The sequence below is a fragment of the Hemiscyllium ocellatum genome, chromosome 32, assembly GCF_020745735.1.
Source record: "Hemiscyllium ocellatum isolate sHemOce1 chromosome 32, sHemOce1.pat.X.cur, whole genome shotgun sequence".
Taxonomy (NCBI): domain Eukaryota; kingdom Metazoa; phylum Chordata; class Chondrichthyes; order Orectolobiformes; family Hemiscylliidae; genus Hemiscyllium; species Hemiscyllium ocellatum.
In genome coordinates this window covers 45,193,605-45,217,310 of record NC_083432.1, presented here as the reverse complement: position 1 = coordinate 45,217,310, position 23,706 = coordinate 45,193,605, and the positions used below count along the sequence as shown (strand labels likewise).

Genomic DNA, 23,706 nt, shown 5'->3' with positions numbered 1-23,706 from the left:
CCAGTTTTATCATTTCCTCTTCCCCCACCTTATCACAGATCCAACCTTCTAACTCAGCACCACCCTCATGACCTGTCCTACCTGTCCATCTTCCTTCCGACCAATCCACTCCACTCTCCTCTCCAAAATATCACCATTACCCCCACCTCCACCTACTCCCACTCTCAGCTACCTTACCCCCAGCCCCATCCCTCTCCTATTTAACTCACCAGTCCCTCAGTTCATAGCCTCATTCCTGATGAAGGGTTTTTGCCTGAAACATCGATTCTAATCTCCACACTCTCGACTCTAATCTCCAGCATCTGCAGTCTTCACTTACATCTTTCAAGTTTTATTGTAAAGACTTAAGCACAGAAATCTTAGGCACATGTTCTTTAAGGTGAGATATTAACAAACTAAGACCTATCTACGCCCAGAGGTGAAAGCAAAATATTCCATTAGACTGTGGGTCCAATGAACCAACTAAATTAGGTTAAATGATCATGATCTTATTACTATTCATGAGAACTTGATGTATCCAAAATGGCTATGTGTTCCCTAAATTAATGCATCTCCTTTATAATCCCATAAACACAAATTTGCAGGAAACTCTTGGTGTAATGATATTACTGCAATGCCAATTGATTGCAACTGCAGCCATATTGAAAGAGATATGAATAATCCATCTGTACAGCATGTGTCCATGATTTCTCTAAACTGGATATTCTTTTTTTTATTTTCGTCTATTTTTAATTGTAATCACTGGTGTAAATTAATTATCCACTATTAATGTATCAGAGCTCTTAAATCATTGCCTCCTTTTCCAAACTCATGTCCTTATGTTACAAAGCCTCCCCATGGTTTATCCCATTGTCTCTAAATTGCCTTCAGCCCTACAGCACTGGAGAACAATGCATTCCTCCAACATTGACACATGTGTATTGCCCAACCATTGGCAACATTTCCTTCAACAATCGGAGCTCTAAATTGTCACATTTTCTCTTGAATCCTCTAACTCTGGCCCCCATTTTTAAGACAAGTGGGGCTGGGGTTCAGAATCAGATGTGAGTTTATTGAACAATTAATATATAAGCCTTTTTCTTGATCCAATTTCCATTGAAACTTATCTCATTGGCCAAGCTTCTGATGAGCTGTCCTGATGCCTTTGGCTAAGGCTCAATTCTCTGCTGATGGCTTTTCTTCAACATGATAGCATTGTAAATACTGTGAGTACAAGAGCAGGTCAGAGGCTGGGAATTCTGTGATAACTCACCTCCCAGTTCCCCACAATCTGCGTGTCTTCTGCAAGGCACAATTCAGGAGTGTGATGGAACACTGTCCATTTCATTGGACGGGATCAGCTCCAACAGCACTTGAGACCAACCAGGCCAGAGGAAGTGGTGGAGGCTGGTACAATTGCAACATTGAAAAGGCATTTGGATGGGTATATGAATAGGAAGGGTTTGGAAGGATATGGGCTGGGTGCTGCAGGTGGGACTAGATTGGGTTGGGATATCTGGTTGACATGGATGGGTTGGATCGAAGGGTCTGTTTCCATGCTGTACATCTCCATGACTCTATGACAATAAAAATGTTTCATTGACATTCTATCCACCAGTTTTAAACATTCAATCCCCTCCGCGGACATGGCTGCAGCAGAATGTACCACCTACAAGATGCACTGCGCCAATTCGCATTGGCTCCTCAGACAGCACTTTAGAAATCTGCAGAACAGAGACAACAGAGATATTGAAGCATCTGAGCAAACGTTTAGATACCTATTACCCTTCTTTCACTGTTGGCCTGTGCAAATCTTGGAACTCTGTCTCTTAACAAAACTGTGGGTAGACTTCAGGGAGTTCCCATGGGCAACAAGAAATGGGCAATAAATACTAGCTTTGCCAGTCTTGTGGATGTCCCTGGTTCTATATAAATGTAAGCTATTGGGTTTTGGTAACGCAATAGAGAAATGCTTGAACAGTTGGTGAACAGTTAGTTTCCAAAGTTAAAAATCACACAACACCAGGTTATTAGATTACTTACAGTGTGGAAACAGGCCCTTCGGCCCAACAAGTCCACACCGACCCGCCGAAGCGCAACCCACCCATACCCCTACATATACCCCTTACCTAACACTACGGGCAATTTAGCATGGCCAATTCACCTGACCCGCACATCTTTGGACTGTGTTCAACGGGTGTATTTGGAAGCACTAGCTTTCGGATCGCTGCTCCTTCATCAGGTCAGTTAGTTTCCAGGCAACTTCTAATGGCACCTCGGGAGGAACAGGCTTCGGGGCATCGCTGTGGCTGATGAAACACAGGAGCCGGACTAGCATTAGCAGGGCAGCAGTCATTAAAACAAAGGACTTTGAACCTTTCCATAATATCAACTGTTTACGTTAACCCCCAACTCCCAAATGCTGGGAAAAAGAACACGTCTGTTGTAACTTTATCGGCACATTATGGAAAAGCAGGTAAAGTGAGCCACTAACGGTGCAGGTATTCAGACCAGGTACAGTATTAGTGTCCAGTATCATGTGCCATTCAAAAAGTGCCAGATGCTCTTGGAGCGGGGGTGGGGGGGTGGGGAAGGTGGTTTAAAAGGACCGAGTCCATCCCCTGTCATTCAGATCTTAGGCTCATTCCCCGAAACGCGGGCTCCACCGCCTTTTATTATTTACTCATGTCATTCTAAGGCGCATATGTGAAAGTTTATCTGAAGTGGAATAATCCATTCGGGAAACCTATCCGCCTGTTTCTGGAGACACGTGTTGACACCGCAGCTGTTCGGAATCTTTCTCTAAAAGGATTTACACAGAAAACGCCTCCAGAATGTTAATCAGCTTCTCCCCAGCAAAGCCGAGGCGCTCTCTGCTTTCTGAAGTGCTTCTGCTTTTGGGAAATGTTCAAGGTTGGTGCGGAGGTCCTGATGCTGCAGCACTTACCATTAATGTGGCAACTCCTAGGGGAGGGTGGGGGAGGTCCATCAGGTGGGGGAGGGGTTCTGTCTGCTTCCAATGAACTTCCAAACTGTTGGGTCTCAGTTTTAGTATCATCGTCCAAATGTCTCCTGGATCGTTGTAGGATCTATTTCGAATCTGGAAGTTAACTGCATTATCAGCAACCGCGGTCTTTTTTTTAATATAAACCGAGAAATGCTATCAAGCGTCTTTCCCACCACCCTGACTTTTTACTTTCCTCACCAACACCCCCCCCCCCCCCCCCACCCCCTTTGTAACTACTAACCGCCACCAGTAATCACCTAATTCAATACCTACAATCAAAATCCATTATGGGTAATGCATACCATCAAAAGTGAAGGAGGGCTGGGAACAGCAGAAGGGATTAAACTGGAGTTGGAGGGAGTTAAAGCCCTCGACCACCACCTCCCCACCCCCTTCAGTGATCCCACCTCTCTCTAAAGACATCCCCTCTCCAAGGGCATCCGGGCATGAACATAACCGTGGAAATGGACAATAAACAAGTGTTGTCAATCAATGGAAACATTTCACCCGATGGATATTTGGAAAAAGAAACCATGAGCGGCATGGGGACGGTACAGGGGATCCAGGCCAATTGGAAGAGTTAGTACTAATGACCACCACCGACTAGATGGACCGAATGGTCTCACTGAAACATTTCATTCACTCATCATGATGTGTGAGCTCGAGTGACCGGGTATGAGTGAGTGTGTGACTGAGTGTGAGAGGCTGAGTGTGTGTGATTGAGTGTGAGAAGCTGAGGGTGAGTGTGTGTGATTGAGGATGTGAGAGGCTGTGAGAGTGTATGTGTGTGTGACTGAGAGTGTGAGAGACTGAGTGTGTGTGTTTGAGTGTGAGAGGCTGTGTGTGTGTGTGTGTGATTGAGTGTGTGACTGAGTAGGAGAGGCTGAGTGTGAATGTGTGAGACTGAGTAGGAGAGGCTGAGTGTGAATGTGTGTGACTGAGTGTGAGAAGCTGAGTGTGTGTGTGTGACTGAGTGTGTGATTGAGTGTGAGAGGCTGAGTGTGTGTGTGTGTGACTGAGTGTGAGAGGTTGAGTGTGTGTGATTGAGCGTGTGGCTGAGTGCGTGTGATTGAGTGTGTGACTGAGTGTGAGTGTGTGTGACTGAGTGTGAGAGGCTGAGTGTGAGTGAGTGACTGTGAGGGACTAAGTAAAAGGCTACGGCTGAAGGAGCGAATGTGAGTGAACTAGGCCCGAGTGTGTGCGTGCAGTCTCGACCTTTCTGTTTTTAGCGTGAATTACAGTGACTTTGGAATCAGCTGACTCACTGAGACCGGCTAATCTGGATATTTTTCAACAATGAAACAGTAACGTCATTCTGTCGAAGAACTACGTGCAAGACCTCGAGAACCCTCGGGAAGGTGGGTCAGAGAGAGACCATAGAGACAGTGGAAAGCGAGCTTTGGCGAGCCGGGGGAGGGGTGGTGTCGCGTGGTGACAGAGACATAGGAATGAAATAGTTTTGGAATAAACTGCACAACTTAATATAAAACAAAGAACTGTGGATGCTAAAACATCAAAAACAGACATTGCTGCAGGAACTCAGCATGTCTGAGTGGCGAGAGAAACAATGAACCTTTTGGTGACTTAGTTTTGAGGTTTCTGTAACAATTCCAGTTTTTGTCTCAGGGCAGAGTGGAAAGTGCGTCTCAAATCTGGTCGGCGCGAAAAACTTTCGCCAGCTGACGGAAGTGGAAAGAGACTGGAAGGCAAAGCCAGGGTTTAACACAAGAAACCGATTTGTGAGTGCACAGCTCCCACCTCCAGGGACATTGTCCGGCATTTGACACTGGAAGTGAGATAGCTCTGGAAGTGTGTGGAAGTTTGAAGAGCGCCTCATCTTCCGCCTGGGAACCCTCCAACCACAAGGAATGAACTCAGATTTCTCCAGTTTCCTCATTTCCCCTCCCCCCACCTTGTCTCAGTCGGTTCCTTCAACTCAGCACCGCCCTCCTAACCTGCAATCTTCTTCCTGACCTCTCCGCCCCCACCCCATTCCGGCCTATCACCCTCACCTTGACCTCCTTCCACCTATCACATCTCCATCGCCCCTCCCCAAGTCCCTCCTCCCTACCTTTTATCTTAGCCTGCCTGGCACCCTCTCCTCATTCCTGATGAAGGGCTCTGGTCCGAAACGTCGAATTTCCTGTTCCTTGGATGCTGCCTGACCTGCTGTGCTTTAACCAGCAACACATTTTCAGCTCTGATCTCCAGCATCTGCAGACCTCACTTTTTACTAGTGTGATAGCTCAGCCTTTCCAAGGGAATGGGAAGAAATATTCTGGGCACAGAGGAAACCAAGATACAAAGTTGAATTTATAGAACATAGAACAAAGAAAAATACAGCGCAGTACAGGCCCTTCGGCCCTCGATGTTGTGCCGATCTAAGCCCACCTAACCTACACTAGCCCACTATCCTCCATATGCCTATCAAATGCCCGTTTAAATGCCCATAAAGAGGGAGAGTCCACCACTGCTATTGGCAGGGCATTCCGTGAACTCACAACCCGCTGAGTAAAGAATCTACCCCTAACATCTGTCCTATACCTACCACCCCTTAATTTAAAGCTATACCCCCTTAAATTTCTACAGCAAACACTAGCTTCAGTGAAGAAAGTACATTAATCAGCCTGGAAACCGAAGAGAGAAGAAGGAACAATTTAATTAAAACTTGGTCTATCTTGGCTTCCAACAGAGATTTCCTTCTGAACTGACGGACATGTTAGTGAATTTGTAATTCCTCATGGAATTTCCAGGAGACCTGCACATGTACCAACAGGATGGTCCAGTGACCCCAAATTCTACTGCTCTCTCCGCAGATGCTACTGAGTTTCTCCAGCAATTTCTGTTTTCCTGTTTGACTCATCAGCTCACTCCAGCGCAGACTCACACCCACAGGCTTCCAGACTCACACAGCACAAACTCCTGTCCACAATCGGACACCGATTCTCAATCCCACGTCCCGGCATGCAGACAATCACAGGCCGCCCACCTTAACACCAACCCCTTCCTACTCTCAGCTGGTCAGACAACATCCCTGGAGAGAGCTGAAAGCGTGTTGCTGGAAAGGCAGGCAACTTCAGAGGAGCAGGAGAATCGGGCCGGAACCCTTCCTCAGCAGACCTCACTGTCTCCATGGAGAACAAGTTACCGTTTCGAGTTGAGATGACCAGTGCTCTCTGTCTCTCCAGGGATGCTGCCTGACCCGCTGTAATCTCCAGCATCCGTTGTTTTCAGTATAAATTCCAGTCTCTGCAATAATTTGTTCCTACCGTTCCTAATCTCGCCTTCCTTCACTTCACCCAAGGACCCAACTAGATGCCTCAACACAGGGACATGGCAGTACATGTACTGCTCTGAGTCCCAAGCTTTTTTTTATCTTAAATTGCATGCATTTTCTTCCACCCTCCTCCCATCAATAGTCACATTATCCCAAGCCTTTGGGAGTCTAGTGGGAGCAGCAACGAATCCATTCCAAAACTGAACCGAGTTGCCAGCAGCTTGGTCCGATTTTGGTTCTGAATCTGGTGCTCCATCTCAGTGTTGCAGCGATTGTCCACCGTAGTGCTCCCAACCCCGGCCAGGGCTCACCCGGGTCCCTGCTCCGGTTCTGAGTCTGAAAGCAGCCGCAAACTCACGGTGAAAGAGTGTCTCACACACACGCACAAAGAAACACAACTGGCCGACCAGCGCCCGCACCAGGTGGGTCAGGGCGGGCCCTGCCCCGGACTGGGGGTCAGTTTTGGCCCTTTGTTGGCTCCATCGTGAACACACGGGCCGGGCCCGGCGTTTCTCCACCCTTCAAGCTGCCCTTTAGAAGGAGGGTGGCGGTTCGCCTCTCCCGCTGTTAAGTTCTTGCTTGAAGCCGGCTTGCCTTGATTCCCACGTGCTTTGTATGTCTCTCTTATTGTTCACCGTATTCCAGGAAATTGCAGCGGTCAATCATTTCCTTAAACGCATTATTTTCGAGTTTAAAACAAAAAAAAATCCTGTGCCCTCTCAGACGAAATTTAGCATCCGTGACTGTCGCTTCGGCCAAGCGTGACCCATCCTGGATTAAAGAGCCCAACAATCAGTCTTAAAAAAATCAAAAATCAGGTGTCACTTACCTACCACTTTGTAACATGGAATGGCTAATAAAGTGATAGGCTGCAAGTTGTGTCTGTGTCTGTGTGTGTGTGTGGGTGTGTGTGTGGGTGTGGGTGTGTGTGGGTGTGTGTGTGGGTGTGTGTGTGTGTGGGGGTGTGGGTGTGGGTGTGGGGGTGTGTGAGTTTGTGTTGGTGTGTGTGTGGGTGTGTGTGGGTGTGTGTATGTGTGGGTGTGTGTGGGGGGTGCATGTGGGTGTATGTGTGTATGGGTGGGTGTGTATGTGTGGGTGTGTGTGGGTTTGTGGGTGTGGGTGTGTGTGTGGATGTGTGGGTGTGTGTGTGTGGGTGAGTGTGTGGGTGGGTGCGCGTGTGGGTGTGTGGGGGGGGTGGGTGTGGGTGGCTGTGTGTGTGGGTGTGTATGGGTGTGTGTGTGGGGGTGTGTGTGTGAATGTGGGTGAGAGTGTGTCTGGGTGGGTGTGTGGGTGAGTGTGGATGGGTGTGGGTGTGTGTGGGTGTGTGTGTGGGTGGGTGCGCGTGTGGGTGTGTGTGTGGGGGGGTGGGTGTGGATTGCTGTGTGTGTGGGTGTGTATGTGGGTGTGTGTGTGTGTGGGTGTGTGTGTGAATGTGGATGAGAGTGTGTCTGGGTGGGTGTGTGTGTGTGTGGGTGTGCGTGGGTGTGTGTATGTGGGTGTGTGTGTGTATGTGGGTGTGTGTGTGGGTGAGTGTGTGTGTGTGTGTGGGTGTGTGTATGTGGGTGTGTGTGTGTATGTGGGTGTGTGTGTGGGTGAGTGTGTGTGGGTGTGTGTGGGTGTGTGTGTGTATGTGGGTGTGTGTGGATATGTGTGCGTGTCTGTGTGTGTGGGTGTGTCTGTGTGTCGGGGGGGGAGGGGGGTGTGGGTGTGTGTTTGTGTGCGCGGTTTTTGTGGAATTCTGTTCCAACTCACTGCGCTATGTGAGGGATATATGTCTGATCCGAAAAGCTTCAAACAATTCTCACGTTTGGAAAGTATTTTGAAAGAAATGCAGACTCTAATCAATCCTTCACAGAAATGTTGCTCCTTGTACCCAACCACCACAGCTCGGACTGCAAAAAATACCAAGAAATCCGAGAGATTTAATGTACTTTCATGGCAAAACGAAGTTTTTTTAAAAAATGTTTGCCTTTAGCAAGCCAGCTTGTTTGTATTTGTAAACCTCCCCCCCATCCTGTTAACGAAGAACAAAAGCCAGGCCTTTGTGGGCACGTCCCTGCCCCTTTAATGGTGGATTGAGTTCGCTGAGGGTCAGGGGTCAGCCAGAGGTCAGCTGGGTCATTGTATTGTGATCGTGGGTCAATAGGCAACCGCATAGCCACTAAATCCACATCATTACCTAAGTAGTCCAGGAATGCTCGGGGACCATTCATTGCAGAGTGGCCGAATTTTTAAAAGAAATCAATACTTTGAATAAAACTAGGCTCGTTTTGTTACGTGTCTGTGCAATTGCGTATGTGTGTAGGTGTCACTATGTGTCACTTTGACTCAGTGTCTCTGTGTTTGTGTGGGTTGATGTGTCTGTACCTGTGGGTGTGGATATGCTCTGTGGTTGGCTGGCTGTATCTGCCTGTGTAAGTGTTTATGTCTTCGGATGGGGGTACACATGTGAACATATCTTGCCTGTGTACATGCCTGTATGTGTGACTACCTCTGAATGTCTGTGTCTGTGTATGTCTGTGCCTGTGTCTCTGTGTCCGTGGACGTGTGTGTGTGTGGAGGGTGGGACTGTGTGTCTGTGCCTGTGTGTGTGTGTATGCCCGAAACGTCGAATTTCCTATTCCTTGGATGCTGCCTGACCTGCTGTGCTTTAACCAGCAACGCATTTTCAACTGTGTCTGTATCTGCCTGTGTGCATCTATGCTTCAACCTTCGCGGTTTTAAAAAGGTTGGTCAAAAAGTGTGAAACATAACACACATACATTTTCAGAGGCTTCTATTACAAACTCTTCGTGATGTAAAAGTGAATGATTTCCATCAGTACTGGTATTGCCCAACCTAGAATAAAATCACGGGAGTTGAGGATCATTAAGCAGTCATTCGGCCCATCAGCTGCGTCGATGTTAGCATAAGGCCCGCTTCCCTGCGGCTTGTCCCATCCTTTCAGCCAACTGCCTCTCACATTCCCTCTTCAGCTGGGAGAACTCAATAATAATTCTGTGCCTCTAATAATAATGAGTCCTGCGCCTCACTTGAGGCCACTGTGATTCGGAAAGTTGACGCTAGAGTATTAAATCTGTGGAAACATTGAGCGCTGATCCTGTTCCAGTTGGTCCTGGTGGAATCTCCGAGCTACAAAGCTGATAGCGTCGTTAGTGATCCTTGGAAACGGAATTCCTGTGTTAAAAAAAATCCATTAGCTGGAACTCAGAGATAAAAAAAAACAACGCGGGAAACTACTGCTAAAACTGAGTAATCAGGTCACGTTGAATTCTAAGAAGCTGGCTATAAATAATAGGTTTCTGACAACCTCCATTGGGAAAGTGTGGAAAATAAAACAAGATTACAAATAGAAATCTGTGCACCTTGGACTCAGTGTTACTATAATCAGCTATCCATGTCCTGTTTATCCATAGAATGATCTACTTGCACCCTCGATAAGTACTTGCTTATTTTAAAAATCCATCAATTCCGTGCATTGCCAATTAACATTAGCAAGTTGCAGAGAATTGACATTCGGTACTAAAGATGTATGCAAAACGTACCCAGTTTTCATAATCGGATTAAAATTCAGATGATTCTGTCAAGATTTAACTCCAAGTAGGCCACATCTTCAACCAGTCAAAGTAATATTTCTAAAGTTAGTGTGGGGGTTAAAGTGGATTAGCAATCTCCTGAAAAATGTGACATTTTGTTCTTTGGAAAGTGGGATTCCATACTCCATTTCTTACAAAGAAAATATTCACTTTGTCTTTATGACCTGTCAAAACATCCAAACTATCGGTACCAATTGTGTACCAGTTAGACACTGATAATCGATACTTATTCTTCCGCTACATTTCACATAACCAAGTCACGGATATATAAACCAGTCGGTCATTTTGTACTAATCCAATGCTAGTTAATCATTATCAAAGTATCAGTAAACCCACACCAAGGGAAATGGAGAAACTGAACTAGGTCTTACATGGAACAGTTCATTCTTTAGTACGTCTGGCCGAGTGTGAAACGTGACTGAGGGGTTTCTGCTCCTCATTACTTCTGGAAGAGTTTCAAACGTAAATGACAGACAGCGTTCCGAAAAGGGCACCATCCGAAAATAATGAGCATTGCTGCAATAATAAATACGAGAAAATGTAATCGCTGCCTTACATTAATAGATAAATACTTTCAACAGCCCAACTGTTTAGTCAGTCAAAAAATCTATAATTAGTTTGGGATAAGTGATCCCTGCGATATTTTCTGCGTGTTATTTGATGACTGTTACTTCAAACCCTATCGTAAGTCAATGCTTCCAGTACAGAGACTGACAAGAGATCGCCGATCTTTCACGTCCCAATGATCAATACTGGGTATGAGCAATGTTAGGTTCTGAACACATTTCAACATTTGTCCCATTTTTGATCTTTGCTCCAACTGGGCCTTTATCATTGCGGTGTTTTGAGCAGCTTGGAATTTGGTGGAAAATCAGACAGCCAGTACCTCACATCCATATAGAGCCTTCTCATGGTGAAATCGTGCACTTACACAGGGCCTTTTAATGTCATGAAGAGAGCGGGGAGAATGCTGTTAGACAAAACAAAACTTTTCACTGTACTTAGGTACACGTGACTATAATAAATCAAATCAAATCAACTCCTGATACGCAAGGAGATGTTGGACGTGCGACCAAAGGTTTGGTCAAACATTTTTAAGGGTCGTCCTAAACGGTGTGAAGGCAGAAATGTTAAAGGAGGGATTTCCAGGTCTGAAAGGCCCAGGGATCTGAAAGAGAAGTCCGCTGTTGCTGACTTGTTTAGTTCCCACGTTGAGGCAACTTTCAGATGACCAGGCTCCCTCGCTACATTTTTTTAAGCTTTCATTATTGTGACTGGACATATAAATACTCCTCCTAAATCATCTCGGTTCACTCTCAAATTAAGGCGGTGTCCACTCTCTACACTGAGAATACCGCTGTATTAAAGCAGGAGTTGCATTCTATGTTAATCACCGTGAGGTCATGGTAAAACTGGTCGTTTTAAACTAAATGTGGCGCTTTCAGGACAGACGACCACAGAATTTTCTTTCTGTCCCTCCAGTCTAGGCTATTTCCTGCGTCTTCGCGCACTGAGTTTACAGGTTATTTGAAAAAAATTGCGAGTTACTGAATTTAGGAAAGTCCAACAGATTTGTTTGATTGGATCAGCAAGCAATTCTTAGACTGCACGCAAACACTATAGTTGCAAACTGTGTGCAGCAGAGACCTAGCGAGACCAGACTGCCTTTATAACAACATGGTGAATATTTTCCAGATATGAGCAAGTTCATTTGAAGCCAGTTCAGAGAATTGCTATCGCCCTTCTCCAGGAGAAACCAGACCATGTTATTGTTGAAGCTACCTTTCTAGGACCGACAAGTTCTGTAGACCCAAACAATTCTGTTACCTTTCGTTTCAGAGTACGGGTTAGTTAACACTTTCCCCTTTGGGGGAATGGTCTGCAGAGCGTTAGCCTTAAATTTGACGCAAAATGGACCGGAAATAGAGTGGGATATCCTTTTAAAGCTTTGTTAGCGCGCGTGTGTGAAGGGGAAGCTGTGAAAACAGCTCGAAAGGACAAGGAGGAATACAAATAGCAAGTAACAGAAGGTTATATTCCTTACACTCCCCCGCGAACTAAACGCAATCTCAATACCAATTAAATGAAAGACGTTAAACTGAGAGTGCGAAAGTCAGAAACATCTGAACTCAAAGTTGAATTGAATTGAACATAGATATCGTTGATTCAAAACAGAATCAGCTAATATAAAAATAATTACAGCCTGCTAGTTTGGAGCCAGCCCGGTTCATGCTATGATGTGCATTTAAATTCAAGTGCCATTAATCTATTATACCGCTGAATCGGTGGCTATAGCAGTAACACTGTCTCATCATACGCGAGGAAATGACTGTGCTACATAATGATGGTGCTTCCAACAGAATACTTCAATGAAAAGTAAAACATGGGGGGAAATCAATGCCGTTTTGGCCTCGGTTTGGGAAGAGTTAAGAGAAAAATGTAAGGTTTGTGCGTGCCTGGTATCCCATAATGAGTGGAGGCAATGCCACACTTGTTGTCTTAGTTGAGATAGGAAGCTGACAAAGGATTCATTCTTATGTTTCGGTTCCCTTTCCTCGGTGGAGGTGCGGGTTCGAGTGAGGGAGGGGAGGGGGTGGCTGGGGAGAAGGGCTGGTGGTTGGTTCACCTCGTTGACAGCAGGGAGAGGCAGTCCCTGTCAGGATGTCTGCAAGGCCAGGGGCTAGCGAAAATCTCCGCAGACATTTTTAAAAATCTGTATTTGAATTTGAGCTGCAATTAAATTGTTCACAAAGCTTTGAGTGTGATGTGGGAAGGCAAAGGAGAGAGAAAATATCTACGTGTTCTGTATATTATTTGAAAATGTGTGCTTCATTATGCACGCATTAAACAGTGCACGTGTGAGTAGGTACATTCACTTGCAGATATGAATGTGCGCATTTTTGTTGGTTACTATGTATTTTTGTGAGCAGAGCATGAATGTGAGAGTTGTACATGCATATGAGAGCGAAAGTGTTGGTAGGTATGGTATATGTGAGAGAGAGATTTGCAGGCCAGAGTATGTATATTCGAGAGCATATGGAAAGGTGGAATTATGTGTACCGGAAAGATGTCTAAATATTTAAGGAAAAATAGTTCGACCGATTAGAAACTTATAAAAATCGAAACAACTCAATAAAGGTTAATTCAACTTTGCACGTTCCCAAGGGCCTGTTCTGCGTGTTCTATGAGATTGATAAACAGGGACCCAGCGATTATTCCAGCATGAGAATATAGAGGCCTCGCCGCTTGTAGTTCCGGAAACAAATCCACAGTCAAATCCACATTGGATTTTTGTCGATTGTGATGAGATGGAAACAAGAGGAGAACTTGTTGGTCCAGCGTAGCATGTTGTCTGACTGCTTCAAACGTGTAAATATTGTGCAGAATGTGCCCTTTTTTTGACAAGGGAAGTAAGATATGTGAGGGGCCTAGCTCTCAATAGGGAATAAACTGGAACTGAACAAGAGACAGGTTGCACAGGTTTGTATTCTTTGTGCTAAGAGATGAGTGTGTGCACTGGACCGTGTCAGTGTGCTCCCCCTTCCCTCCCCCAACCCCCCTGAACGCCTCTTGTGTTAGCATGCAGTATACAGTGTAGGCGTTTGATATGCGTTTAAACGCGTTTAATATATATACTTAGCTAATTAAGATTGCAGAATTTAGAATACCTATTGATTTAGTGTTGGCAAAAAAAGGACTGATTTCAGTTTAGACACGCCGGGGGAAATGACAATATGGGTACATTAATTTCAGCGCAGGGAATCGTAGAACCCAGCGTAAAACTCTGCAGATTGTTAACTTCCAGTGACAATGTAAATATGTTAAGATCAATTCGACGTGCACCGTGACTGATGCAGGACTCACGTTTACTGACCTGAGGGTTGATCTATCCTGTAGCCTGGACTTAAATGGACTCAAGTTGCTTTTATTCGAATGACTTGCTCGATCATCTGCTGCAGCATCTATTCCTTACATCTGCATCCTGTTACAGGGGGCCATTGCGGCAGAAGCTGAGTTTGTTTTATTTTAGTAATTTGAAGGGCATATGCTGAATAGAATCTGGAGGATTTCGCTGGCAAGACGGCTGATTGGGGATTTAGATATAGAGAAAGGATTCCTTGAGGTATTGGAGAGCCCCGGAACCGTCACAGTTTAATCTTCCCTAACCCATATCAAACGCATGTACACACAAACTAATACAATATTTAGGCACAAACATACATACATTTACAAACACACACGTACGTGCAAATACATACGCACGTGCATGTACGTACACACATACTGTACACCCATTTTATATACACACGCACATATACAGATTCAAATATGGGCGTATAATCGCACATACACATGTCGAAACTTACGTACATACATGCAAGAACGCATACAGATAAATACACATGCATATAGAAACACATACATAGAAACACATAATAAAAACCAGGGGAGATAGTGGCCTGGTGGTATTATCGCTGGGCTGTTAATCCAGATAATATTCTGGGGACCTAGATTCAAATCCAGAAAAAAATCTGGAATTAAAAGTCTAATCCATTGTTGGCTGGTTCACTAACACCCTTCAGAGATGGAAACTGCCATCCTTACCTGGTCTGGCCTACATGTGACTCCAGACCCACAGCAATGTGGTTGACTCTGAACTGCCCTCTGGGTAATTAAGGATGGGTAATAAATGCTGGCCTAGCTAATGCCGCCCTCATCTTGTGAATGAATAAAGGGGAAAAAAAGGCACGTACCTAAAATACTAAATGCAGTTTGGTGTACGTGCATTGGTGTCTTTATGTTAATAAGCGCTTATATTTACTAATTGCAGTTGTGCACGGCTCGACCTAACTGATCTGCTACAATATCAAACGGAGACTCCGACTTACCACGTCCCAGTGGCCAGCCTGTGTGGAACAGGGTAGGGGACCCAAAGGTCGAAACTGCATCTCAACTCTACTCAGTGTCTGCCTGACCTCCGGCTGTGACATGGCATATTTGCCCTAGTCACTGAACTGGATTGGATTAACCCCTTCCCCGCTCCCCCCACATTTCACTCCCCGACAGAGCTGCGTCCCGATCATTTTAAAAATCAACATTTTGAAAGTGAAGGCAACCAGTGCAGCCTCGTGGGCTCAGAGTAATCCAATCAAGAATGAAACGCGGCCGGAGACAGAGGGACAGCCGAGCGGATGCAATGGTAAATTACATGGATTTGGTAAAATATTCGCAGTCCTCGTTTGATTCGCAGAGAAATGCAAGCAGCCCTCACCTCGTTTAAATCCCGAGCCTGTTGGCTGAAAAATAATCAGCGTTTCGGGTCTGATTTCATCCAGAAATTCATTTCACCAGAGGACTGCGCCGCCGATTCCTGGCGCACAATGGCTCATGTCAGGAAAGATGAAGCGCCGAAGTGTAACCGACTTCCTGTCCTAACACACAGACATGCTGAGGGAGAGAGAAGGGGAGGAAACACGGGCACTTACAAAAAAAATAGTTCATTCGATGAACCCGGACAACAGTCTCCCTGGGCTCTGTAAATACTGCATAGGACTGATGGCTAGCATTACTAAATATCCCCAGTCTTAATGTTGGTTGTACATTTAACACAAAAGGCGGTTCTCGCTGTCCGGCGATTGGCGGGGGTTGGTGATAGATTGGGATATTTCACGTTAAATTTGAAATAGTCCCAATATTTAGAATTGGTGAGTGTGGATTTGTGCCGGGTAAGTGCAGTTTGACAGAGTTCAGGTTGGGCTGATCAATGGACGGATTACCAAACGTGAGGTGCTACAAAACTTATTTAATTTTTTTCTAAGTAACATAACCCCTCGAGTCCCTCTGGGTTTAAGGGCTGTGTTGAATGTTAACATCGTAAGCGCATGATCAATAGCATTGACCGTTGCATCACTTTTAAATGAAACAAATTGAAGTTGTTAAGCCCTGGGCCACGCTTGGCCGAACGAGCGGAGAATGGTAAGTTCACCTTTGTGATGTCAACGGCTCCTTTCTGCTCTGCAGCCACAAGGAAATAGATATGAACTCTGACCACACATGCGGTTTATATTTTGTGAACTTATTCTCTGTCGTAATGTCTGTCCAAACTGGGCTTTAAAGATTCAGTATTGCCTCTGGTCACTTACACCTTTTCTAAATGAAGCTGATCACGTTTGGAGATAATAAACTGAGTGAATCTTGATGCTCGCTCTCACTGGAGTGATCATGTGTGATGCATCTGACTGTATAATTTACATATGATTTCACAGAATAGACAGACATACATAAAATACCAAATCAACATCGAATGCATTAATTTGGAAAGATTTAAACCAACCAACAAGGCTGGGTGGAGGACTGATAGCGAGGAAAGGAATGGAGAGCTGTTTTGTTGTGTAGCTAAGCGGCACTTCTCCGAGCAGTTACTATCATTGACATTTTCCACTGTTAACCAGCCCAGGTGGCAATCTTTTTGTGTTTTAGCGGAAGCGTCTTTAGCTTCTCACACTGCTCTGGAAAACATTATTGACGGTGAAGTCATGCTTTATGGTATTCGAGTTTGAAATCAGATGTAGTTTGATTTCCCTGAACCCAACCTCCAGGTAGTCCCATTTAAAACAATGGATCAAACCCAAACACGACACGTGGTGCCCAAGGAAGGCTGGAGAACTATTCAACATATAATTTCAACACAATAGGCCCGGATTTATTTTTGATAATTCCGCCAAACGATGAACAATTGAGGAAAGTTTGGATAAAAATCGAGCCGAACGGAAAAGGGAATTCCTTCCACGCTTTCCGCTGTGCGTTAAGTTGCAAAATGACTGGGGGGGGGGGGGGGGGGAAATAAGACGGCTGATCTGTACAGCGTTTTCCAACCCCCCCGGACAGATAGATTTTTGAGGAGACCTGCTAAATTACCTTATTGCAATTATCGATTGTAGTTTGGGATCGCCAACATTATGTTTATGGTGGGATGGGAGGGAGGGGGGAATCACAAAACATCTTCAGTCAAAGCGGCCTATTAATGATTTTATCAGGAACTGTTCGAAACTACTGCATTACCTATACTTAGCTAAAATTTCGAATCCAGGAGAATAGGAAATGGATGTTTAAAAGATTAAAAACTCATGGAGACACGCACGTTTTCCTGCCAAACCCGGCCGCCTAAATACTCCTTGCAGCTCTAATGATAAAGAAATTGCTACTCAGCAGCGGCAGGGAATGCGGGTTAGATTTAATGTGATGTGTACTTGCTGCTCGGGCGGTTATGAATGTTTCGGGGGGGGGGGGGTGGGGTTGGTGTGTGTGGTGGAGAGGCGCGGGGGTGGGGGGGGAGGTGGTGGTGAGCAGAATATCAGCTTTTCTTACATCACATGTAGAAAGTATCCAATCAGCTTGGAGTTGAGAGGAATGCTTTGGTGAAGTGGTGTGTGGACAAGTGCTAATACTGTGAACTTTTCTACAGGAAGGAAGGAAGCAGGGAGTGTAGTTGGCAGGTTCATCTTAAAGAGCTCGTTAAACTTCCAAGTGTGTGTGTGTGTGTGTGTGTATTTCATCTTACCGTTTAGTAAAATGCTACAGTGAAATGCGGACACATCTTGCTCATTTCAATCATCGCATCTCTTAATTTGGGCCATTTAGTTTCGCCCAAAAAATTAATTAATGGCAGAACTACCCCTTTGCTTTTTTGCATGGCGAACACAATGGTTGGGATTATCCCGGGATGTGTGGATTATATCCCCAACGTTGCACTGGGAGGATTTCAGTCGGGTCATTTGGAAATGGACGGGGTTAGACTGGGTTACCTGCGCATCAATGGGAAGCAAATGTTCGCCCTGTCGCAAGTCCTGGCGGATCTGTTCAAAGACGTCCCGAGGACCACGATTCGCAAGAGGATGGAGCACCTGAAGATCAAACGCCGCCGGTGCGATTTGAGGGAGTTGCGGACTCTGAAAGCCATGAACTCGGTACCGACGCGAGCGGTCAAGTGCTCCCTCATTTCCAAAGAGGATCTGGAAGTTTTATACACGGTCTACAAAACGCCAGACGTCGGCAAGAGGAAGATCAAGGTAAAGGTGAGGAGTGGCGGACAGCTGAGCAGCTCGGAGGGACACGGTTTCTACACCGGGCTCTGTACCGAGAGGGCGCTGCTGCTGAGGACACGGGCACCGGGAGAATGCGCCCAGGTCAGATACCCGACACCGAGCGGGACTGAGCTCCTCGATTACCCCTCGGCGATCGTACCGGCCGGTAAAGACTTCCCGGAGTATGGAAACGCGGGGAAAGCCGCGATGTGCCCGGTGTACCGGGAGCAGGAGGTGTTTTACCGGGACCTGGTCTGTTGCTTCCCCAGAGCGGTCCAACCGTCCATCGCGGTTCGGGTTCATGGAAACGAGCAGCCGGTTCAATTCAGGGCGAAATATTCGTGTTGTAACCGGGGCAAAACCGTGGGAGGCGGTTTTCTCGGTAACGGCAATTCATCGCTGAGCCCCGCAGCTTTCCAGTCGGTGAAAACCATGTTCCTCTCTGGAGATATAAAGACGGGAAATGAAAGGGGCTATGCACCGGGCGGTCAGGTCGCCTCTTTGGGATATTCCAGTGACTCGGACTGCAGCCTCGAGCCGGGCACTCTCTCGGATTTCGGTTCCACGGACGAAGACGAGGAAGATGGAGAGTCGGTGTTTTCCGCCTCTAGCAGCGGCGATGAGAGCTCCACCGCCTCGGACTCCAGCTCGGCTCACAGCGGCGTCTCTCTGCACAGTACCCGCTTCAGGAGAGCCACCTTACCCAGCGTCAGCGCGAAGATCCCGGCGGTGTTCCCCAGCCCTGCGCCGCCCGACAGAGTGGAGCCCCCGGCGGTGGACAAGTCCCAGTCGCGGCCGCTGTTCCTGCAGGTAGCCTCGAACTCTCCCACCCGCGGCCAGTCCAAGGGGAGCCCCGGCACCGGGCTAAAGGGCAATTCTCCTGCCGGGGAGAGGCAGCCAGGAGCCAGGGTCCCATCTCAACTGCCCGGAGCCTCTAGGACCGGCCTGTCTTTACAACAAAGGGATGCGTTACAATGGAGAGCGCGGCCCGGGGGCTCAGCTCTTTCCTGCTTTCATCCAAACGCTGGGAAATTCGACAGTCGGGACAAAGCGGCCCTGTTCGGTTCCGGAGCCCATTCCCAGGGCGGGAGTAAGCACAGGGTCAGCGGCTCCAGGGAGCGCCCTGCCATCTGCAGCCGCCCGCCGCGGGCGAGTGTCCAGAGTCCCGGCTTCAGTCCCGGCTCCGGGCCGGGCTCAGGAAGAGAGGGGCCGGGGCGGAGGTCCAGACCGAGAGTGAACCTGGGGGTTGACTGGGAGGAGGAGGAGGAGAGTGGAGTGATACAATCAGTGAGCGAGTTTCCTGGATCTGTCCATCCGCTCCAGGATCCCACCTCGACAGGAATACAAAACCAGTGCACTTTAGCGAACGGGCCGCCGGCCGCTGGCTGGGGGAACGCTGTCAAAAAGAGGCGCATCTCTTCGAGCTGCCGCCGCGGTCGGTCCAAACGCTGCCCAGGGGGGAGGGTGCAACCCTGGGTCACAGCCACCGGCCAAAGGCCGAACCTACTGAAAGACCCTGCCAAGTGCAGGCGTGTCAGCTGCGGATTAGTAACGCCGGTTAAGAAAGCTTTCAGTTTAATGGGCAATTTCCCCACACCGCCCTCGCTGATTGTCGGTGACGATGGGGACCTGTGCCCGGCCTATTCCTTCAGCTCGGAGCCCTGTGACACAGTCCAGAAAGCTCACCCTCTCTGGGCCTGGCAAATCGGCCGCTCAGCGATTCCCCTTCCACCCAGCCTTAAATTCAGGGGCTTCAGCCTTTAGGGGGATCAGTGAATGTGGGACGTGAAATTCCATCCCCACCCCCCCCCCCCCCCACCCACCCCATTGACCATTTGCAAAAGGAAGTGTTGTAACACCATCCGCTGTTCCAACACCCTGATCAGAAAATGCAGGTTACAACAAAGATTGAACAGCTATTTTGATTATTTCATCCCCAAACCGAACACGGCAAAATTTTTTAAACCAAAAAGTGATCCTAATTTATCAGCTACAGTAGTGACTCTTTGAAGATCGGTGTGTTTCATAGAGAAATGGGGAAGCAGTCAGGTCTGGACCCAGTACACGCCTGGATGTGGCTCTTTGCACTAGTCTGTTATTTTCCCCTGTGCAATCGACCTATTAAAGCATTGGGAGTGATATTTACTGAACGAACAGTCTCACAAGCGAGAGAAATTTCAAATATATCAGAACGATTTAAAAAAAACAACACTTTCCAAGTAGCCTCCCACGGTCATCAGACTACATTGTGTTGTGGGGAAAGGGAGAATGAGAAGATTATTCTACGTGCCACCTCCTCCCCCCACCCCTTCCATCCAGCTGGGTCTAGATTATCGGGATTTAAAAAAAAATTCTCCTGACACAGTGATCTCTTGTACTCACCTCAGTTCCTTCTTTGTTCCTTCAGGAAGCTTTAATTAAAAGTAGTCAAAAATACTGGTGACAGGACAAGGGAGTAACAGCTGTCATCTTTTAAATGGAAGGGGAGCTCACTCGAAATGAATTGTACTGCAGTTGGTTCATTTAAAGGTTTTATTTTCGTCCTTTTGATAAACTATTGTCAATTTTAATTTAAAACATATTTGAACTGGAGTCTCATTGAAAGCGGAGAGGGAGGGAAGTGTGATTGGGGTGGGGGCGGAGGATACCTTTACTTGACTCTGTAGACGGGCCAGTGGGTAAATATCCTGAGCTCTGTGTGTTGCTTCTGTCCCCGCTTAATAATCGGATGTATAATTTGCAAGGGAAACACAGTAACCTTCCCTTTAGATGCAAATCAGTTGAACTCTGAAGGAAAAGAGATTAATGCACAGATGCATGCTTTACTGATCAAACCCCACGTAAAGTTCCAGTCAATAGTTCCCCATTCAGAAGGGGGAAAAAAAGACTGATGCTTGAGTTGAAATGCAATTGTAATTCCTTTTTTTAAAAGAAAATAATATTAAAATTTATTCCTCAGTTGTTGTAAGTTTTATTTATTTAGAATTTGATAAAGGTTCCTTTCAAGAACACAGTAAACAAACTTTAGCAAGTTTTTTTTAGTCCCTGTTCTTTGTGATGTCGACAGTTAACAGTGAGTGAGGTTACGGGGAGGGGAGAAGGCTACTCCCGCTCAGCGAGTCCTCATCAGTAAGAGTTTAAATTATGCTTATTTCTTGCGAAAGAAACAATCAGGGGCAAAACGTGGCGAGGGTGTTGTGCTGTCTAAAGGATTATTGACACTGTGATTCGATTCACAATAACGGCACGGGGTGGAGGGGGAGGGAATCCCTTCAAACGCCAGGTTTGAATTAATGATGAAAAACGTGTTTGAAACAAACAGATGTGAAGAGAGTGGGGATTTTTTTTCTTTCTTTCTCTCTCTCTCTTTGAGAGGGGGAGGCTGGGCTCCTGTGCTGACATTTTAAATCTGTTCTGCTCTCCCCATCCCCCACCCCCGCGACCACCACCAGGATTCTGGAGAGAGAGAGAAAAAACGCGGACAATTGCAGTTTCAGCCAAGATGGTGGTCGTTTGTTTATATAGGGTCCAGCCTGGCAAGGAGGAGAGGTGAAGGGTAAACCGTGCAAGTTACTCTCAAACTTAGAGCTGCATCATGTCACGGGAACCATGCAGCCTGGAATGTTTCAATTCCTTTCTTTTTATCGCGGCGGGAATTGGACGATAGATTAGGCTGGAATGGAGAATTGAAGAGAGAGAGAGAGAAAGGCGTAGCGAGGGACAAAATCCAGGGAGATGGAGGCAGACTGTTGATCCTGTTTTCCGTGAAGCGGCGAAAGGAAGATGAGGTAGTTTCGCGGGGTGAGTGTTTTCAGGAGCTGGGACCCGATTTCAGGAGTAAACTGAAGGCGGTTAGTCAGAGACGGGGACAGGGAGAGGAGGGATAGACACAAATCTAACACGCACAATGTGGATCGTCACCCGCCGTGCGCTCCCTTTGCTGCGGCTGTAGGACAGAGGCGGAACCTTCTCCACCATCAAAGTCTGAGTGGCTAAAATGAGCCACTTCCAGGGAAATTGTAAGTGGATCTCGAGGCACTCCGCCACACAGACTGCAGATGTAACTGGCGACCACTGCCAACTATCCTTTCTCCAACACCGTGCCTTCCACTCGGAGGTAAAACCCCCACCTGCAAAACAAAAGCACACATGATTCCATGCTCAATGTATATCATTGATGTGAGAGGAGGTGGACCCTATCGATTACCGAGATCCGCAATTTAAAAATGCACCAGAAATAGCTCGTCTGACCACTGTTAGAAACCACACGCCTGCAAAATTGGCAATGCTCATTCAATTGCAGTCTTCGTCTGACACCCAGCCGGCTGGACGCCCCGATGGCCCACGCCGCTTTTAATTGTAATTATATTTGCATTCAACAGTTTGAGGGATTGTCCCGGTGCTATCTGGCACACCCTGTAAAATCCTGGGATTGGAATTGGAAAAGGTAGCATGAAATAATCATAAATGAGGTAGAAATTAGCAAAAAGAAATGAAGATGCTTACAGTTAATAAAAGCTACAACAGTTCATCTCGTGTTATAGCCACGTATCAATACATAACATAGATAGATAGATAGATAGATAGATAGGTAGATAGATAGATAGATAGACAGTCAGATAGATAGACAGGCAGACAGACATAGATAGAAAGAAAGAAATGTTTTGCTGTGCAAAACCTGTATCCATTGCTTCACGATGGTTCATTCTGACAAGTCCCATTGGATTTTATTGTGCAGCGACGATTCTTTCATATTGATTTTCTCATTTGTCTAATTGAACATTTTCGGTCCGTTTGTACCGCTAATGTTGACAAAATCTTGCTCTTCACTCAGTCTCGAGCCTCATGTTTTCTGACTTCGGGAAGAGATGGAAAGTAATTGGACTCTCATTTGGTCACAACACTTTTAACTGATTTTAAATCTGCAGGCGGAGGCTGAATAATCCTCCCAATCCTTTCCTAAAAGGGGAACTCGTCTGTCGTGGTTAGATTAGGAGATGGGCCCTGGTTTAGAGAGTTCAGGAGTAACATGGTCACTGCGATTTGAAACATCGATTGATTTGCCCTATCTAATGTGTTTTTTTTAAAAAAGATGCTACTGGGGATCAATTTGCATATATTTATGTAGTGTGTGAACAGATGAATTGTGAATATTATTCCCTCGGATTATGATGATTTGCCGCACAGCTCTAATTTGAAAAGGGCATAATTTGCAAAATACGCACAATGCAGCACTTGGATTGTTTTTGGGTTGGTCTCAATACCTAATGTTTAAAACTAGAGTCAGCATTTATTTTTGTTAAACTTCCGGCAGTAGCGGGCTCTTCCTCTACAACAATGTCAATTTGAGTTCTATCTGTGATTTCAGTGATTGGTTTGCAGACGCTTAGACTAGCTGGGCCCGGCGGCTTGGTTGCTCGAAAAAGTATAGGTTAATTCTTTTTAGTGCTGAGAACCCTAAAAAAAGGTTCAAGGCTTCCAAACTACCAAGGTTGCCGAGAGTCAAGGAGACTACACATACTAGGGATCTTGGGTTTTAACAGGCTGCGGGTGTGCAGAAAATAAGATAATAAGAAAATAAGTGAAGACGTTTTTTAAAAAGGCACCAAGGATCTCGGAAGAATGAATCAGAATATTCTTCAGTAAAAAAAGAGGAGATGTGAGCTGGACTAACGCGTGATGGGCTCCCAGGAAGGAGTGTGAACTGGATGTTACGTAATATTTAAAAGAAAGAGTTGTATTTATAGGACCCCTTTCGTGACC

The 23,706-nt window shown here is 46.3% G+C and overlaps 1 protein-coding gene and 1 long non-coding RNA gene across 2 annotated transcripts; one reads left to right on the top strand and one right to left on the bottom strand.

Moving 5' to 3' along the window:
- Window positions 1-9,024: 9,024 nt before the first annotated feature.
- LOC132830842 (uncharacterized) lies at window positions 9,025-15,303 on the bottom strand. The gene is made up of 3 exons (XR_009646445.1): window positions 15,132-15,303; window positions 10,231-10,375; window positions 9,025-9,440 (listed from the first exon to the last, which is right to left on the bottom strand). It is a non-coding gene; the product is annotated as an uncharacterized LOC132830842 (long non-coding RNA).
- Window positions 15,304-17,442: 2,139 nt separating this feature from the next.
- LOC132830841 (SKI/DACH domain-containing protein 1-like) lies at window positions 17,443-19,730 on the top strand. Its single transcript, XM_060848722.1, has one exon. It carries the CDS (start codon window positions 17,551-17,553, stop codon window positions 19,705-19,707), a length of 2,157 nt encoding a protein of 718 aa, XP_060704705.1. The 5' UTR covers window positions 17,443-17,550; the 3' UTR covers window positions 19,708-19,730.
- The last annotated feature ends 3,976 nt before the right edge of the window (window positions 19,731-23,706 follow it).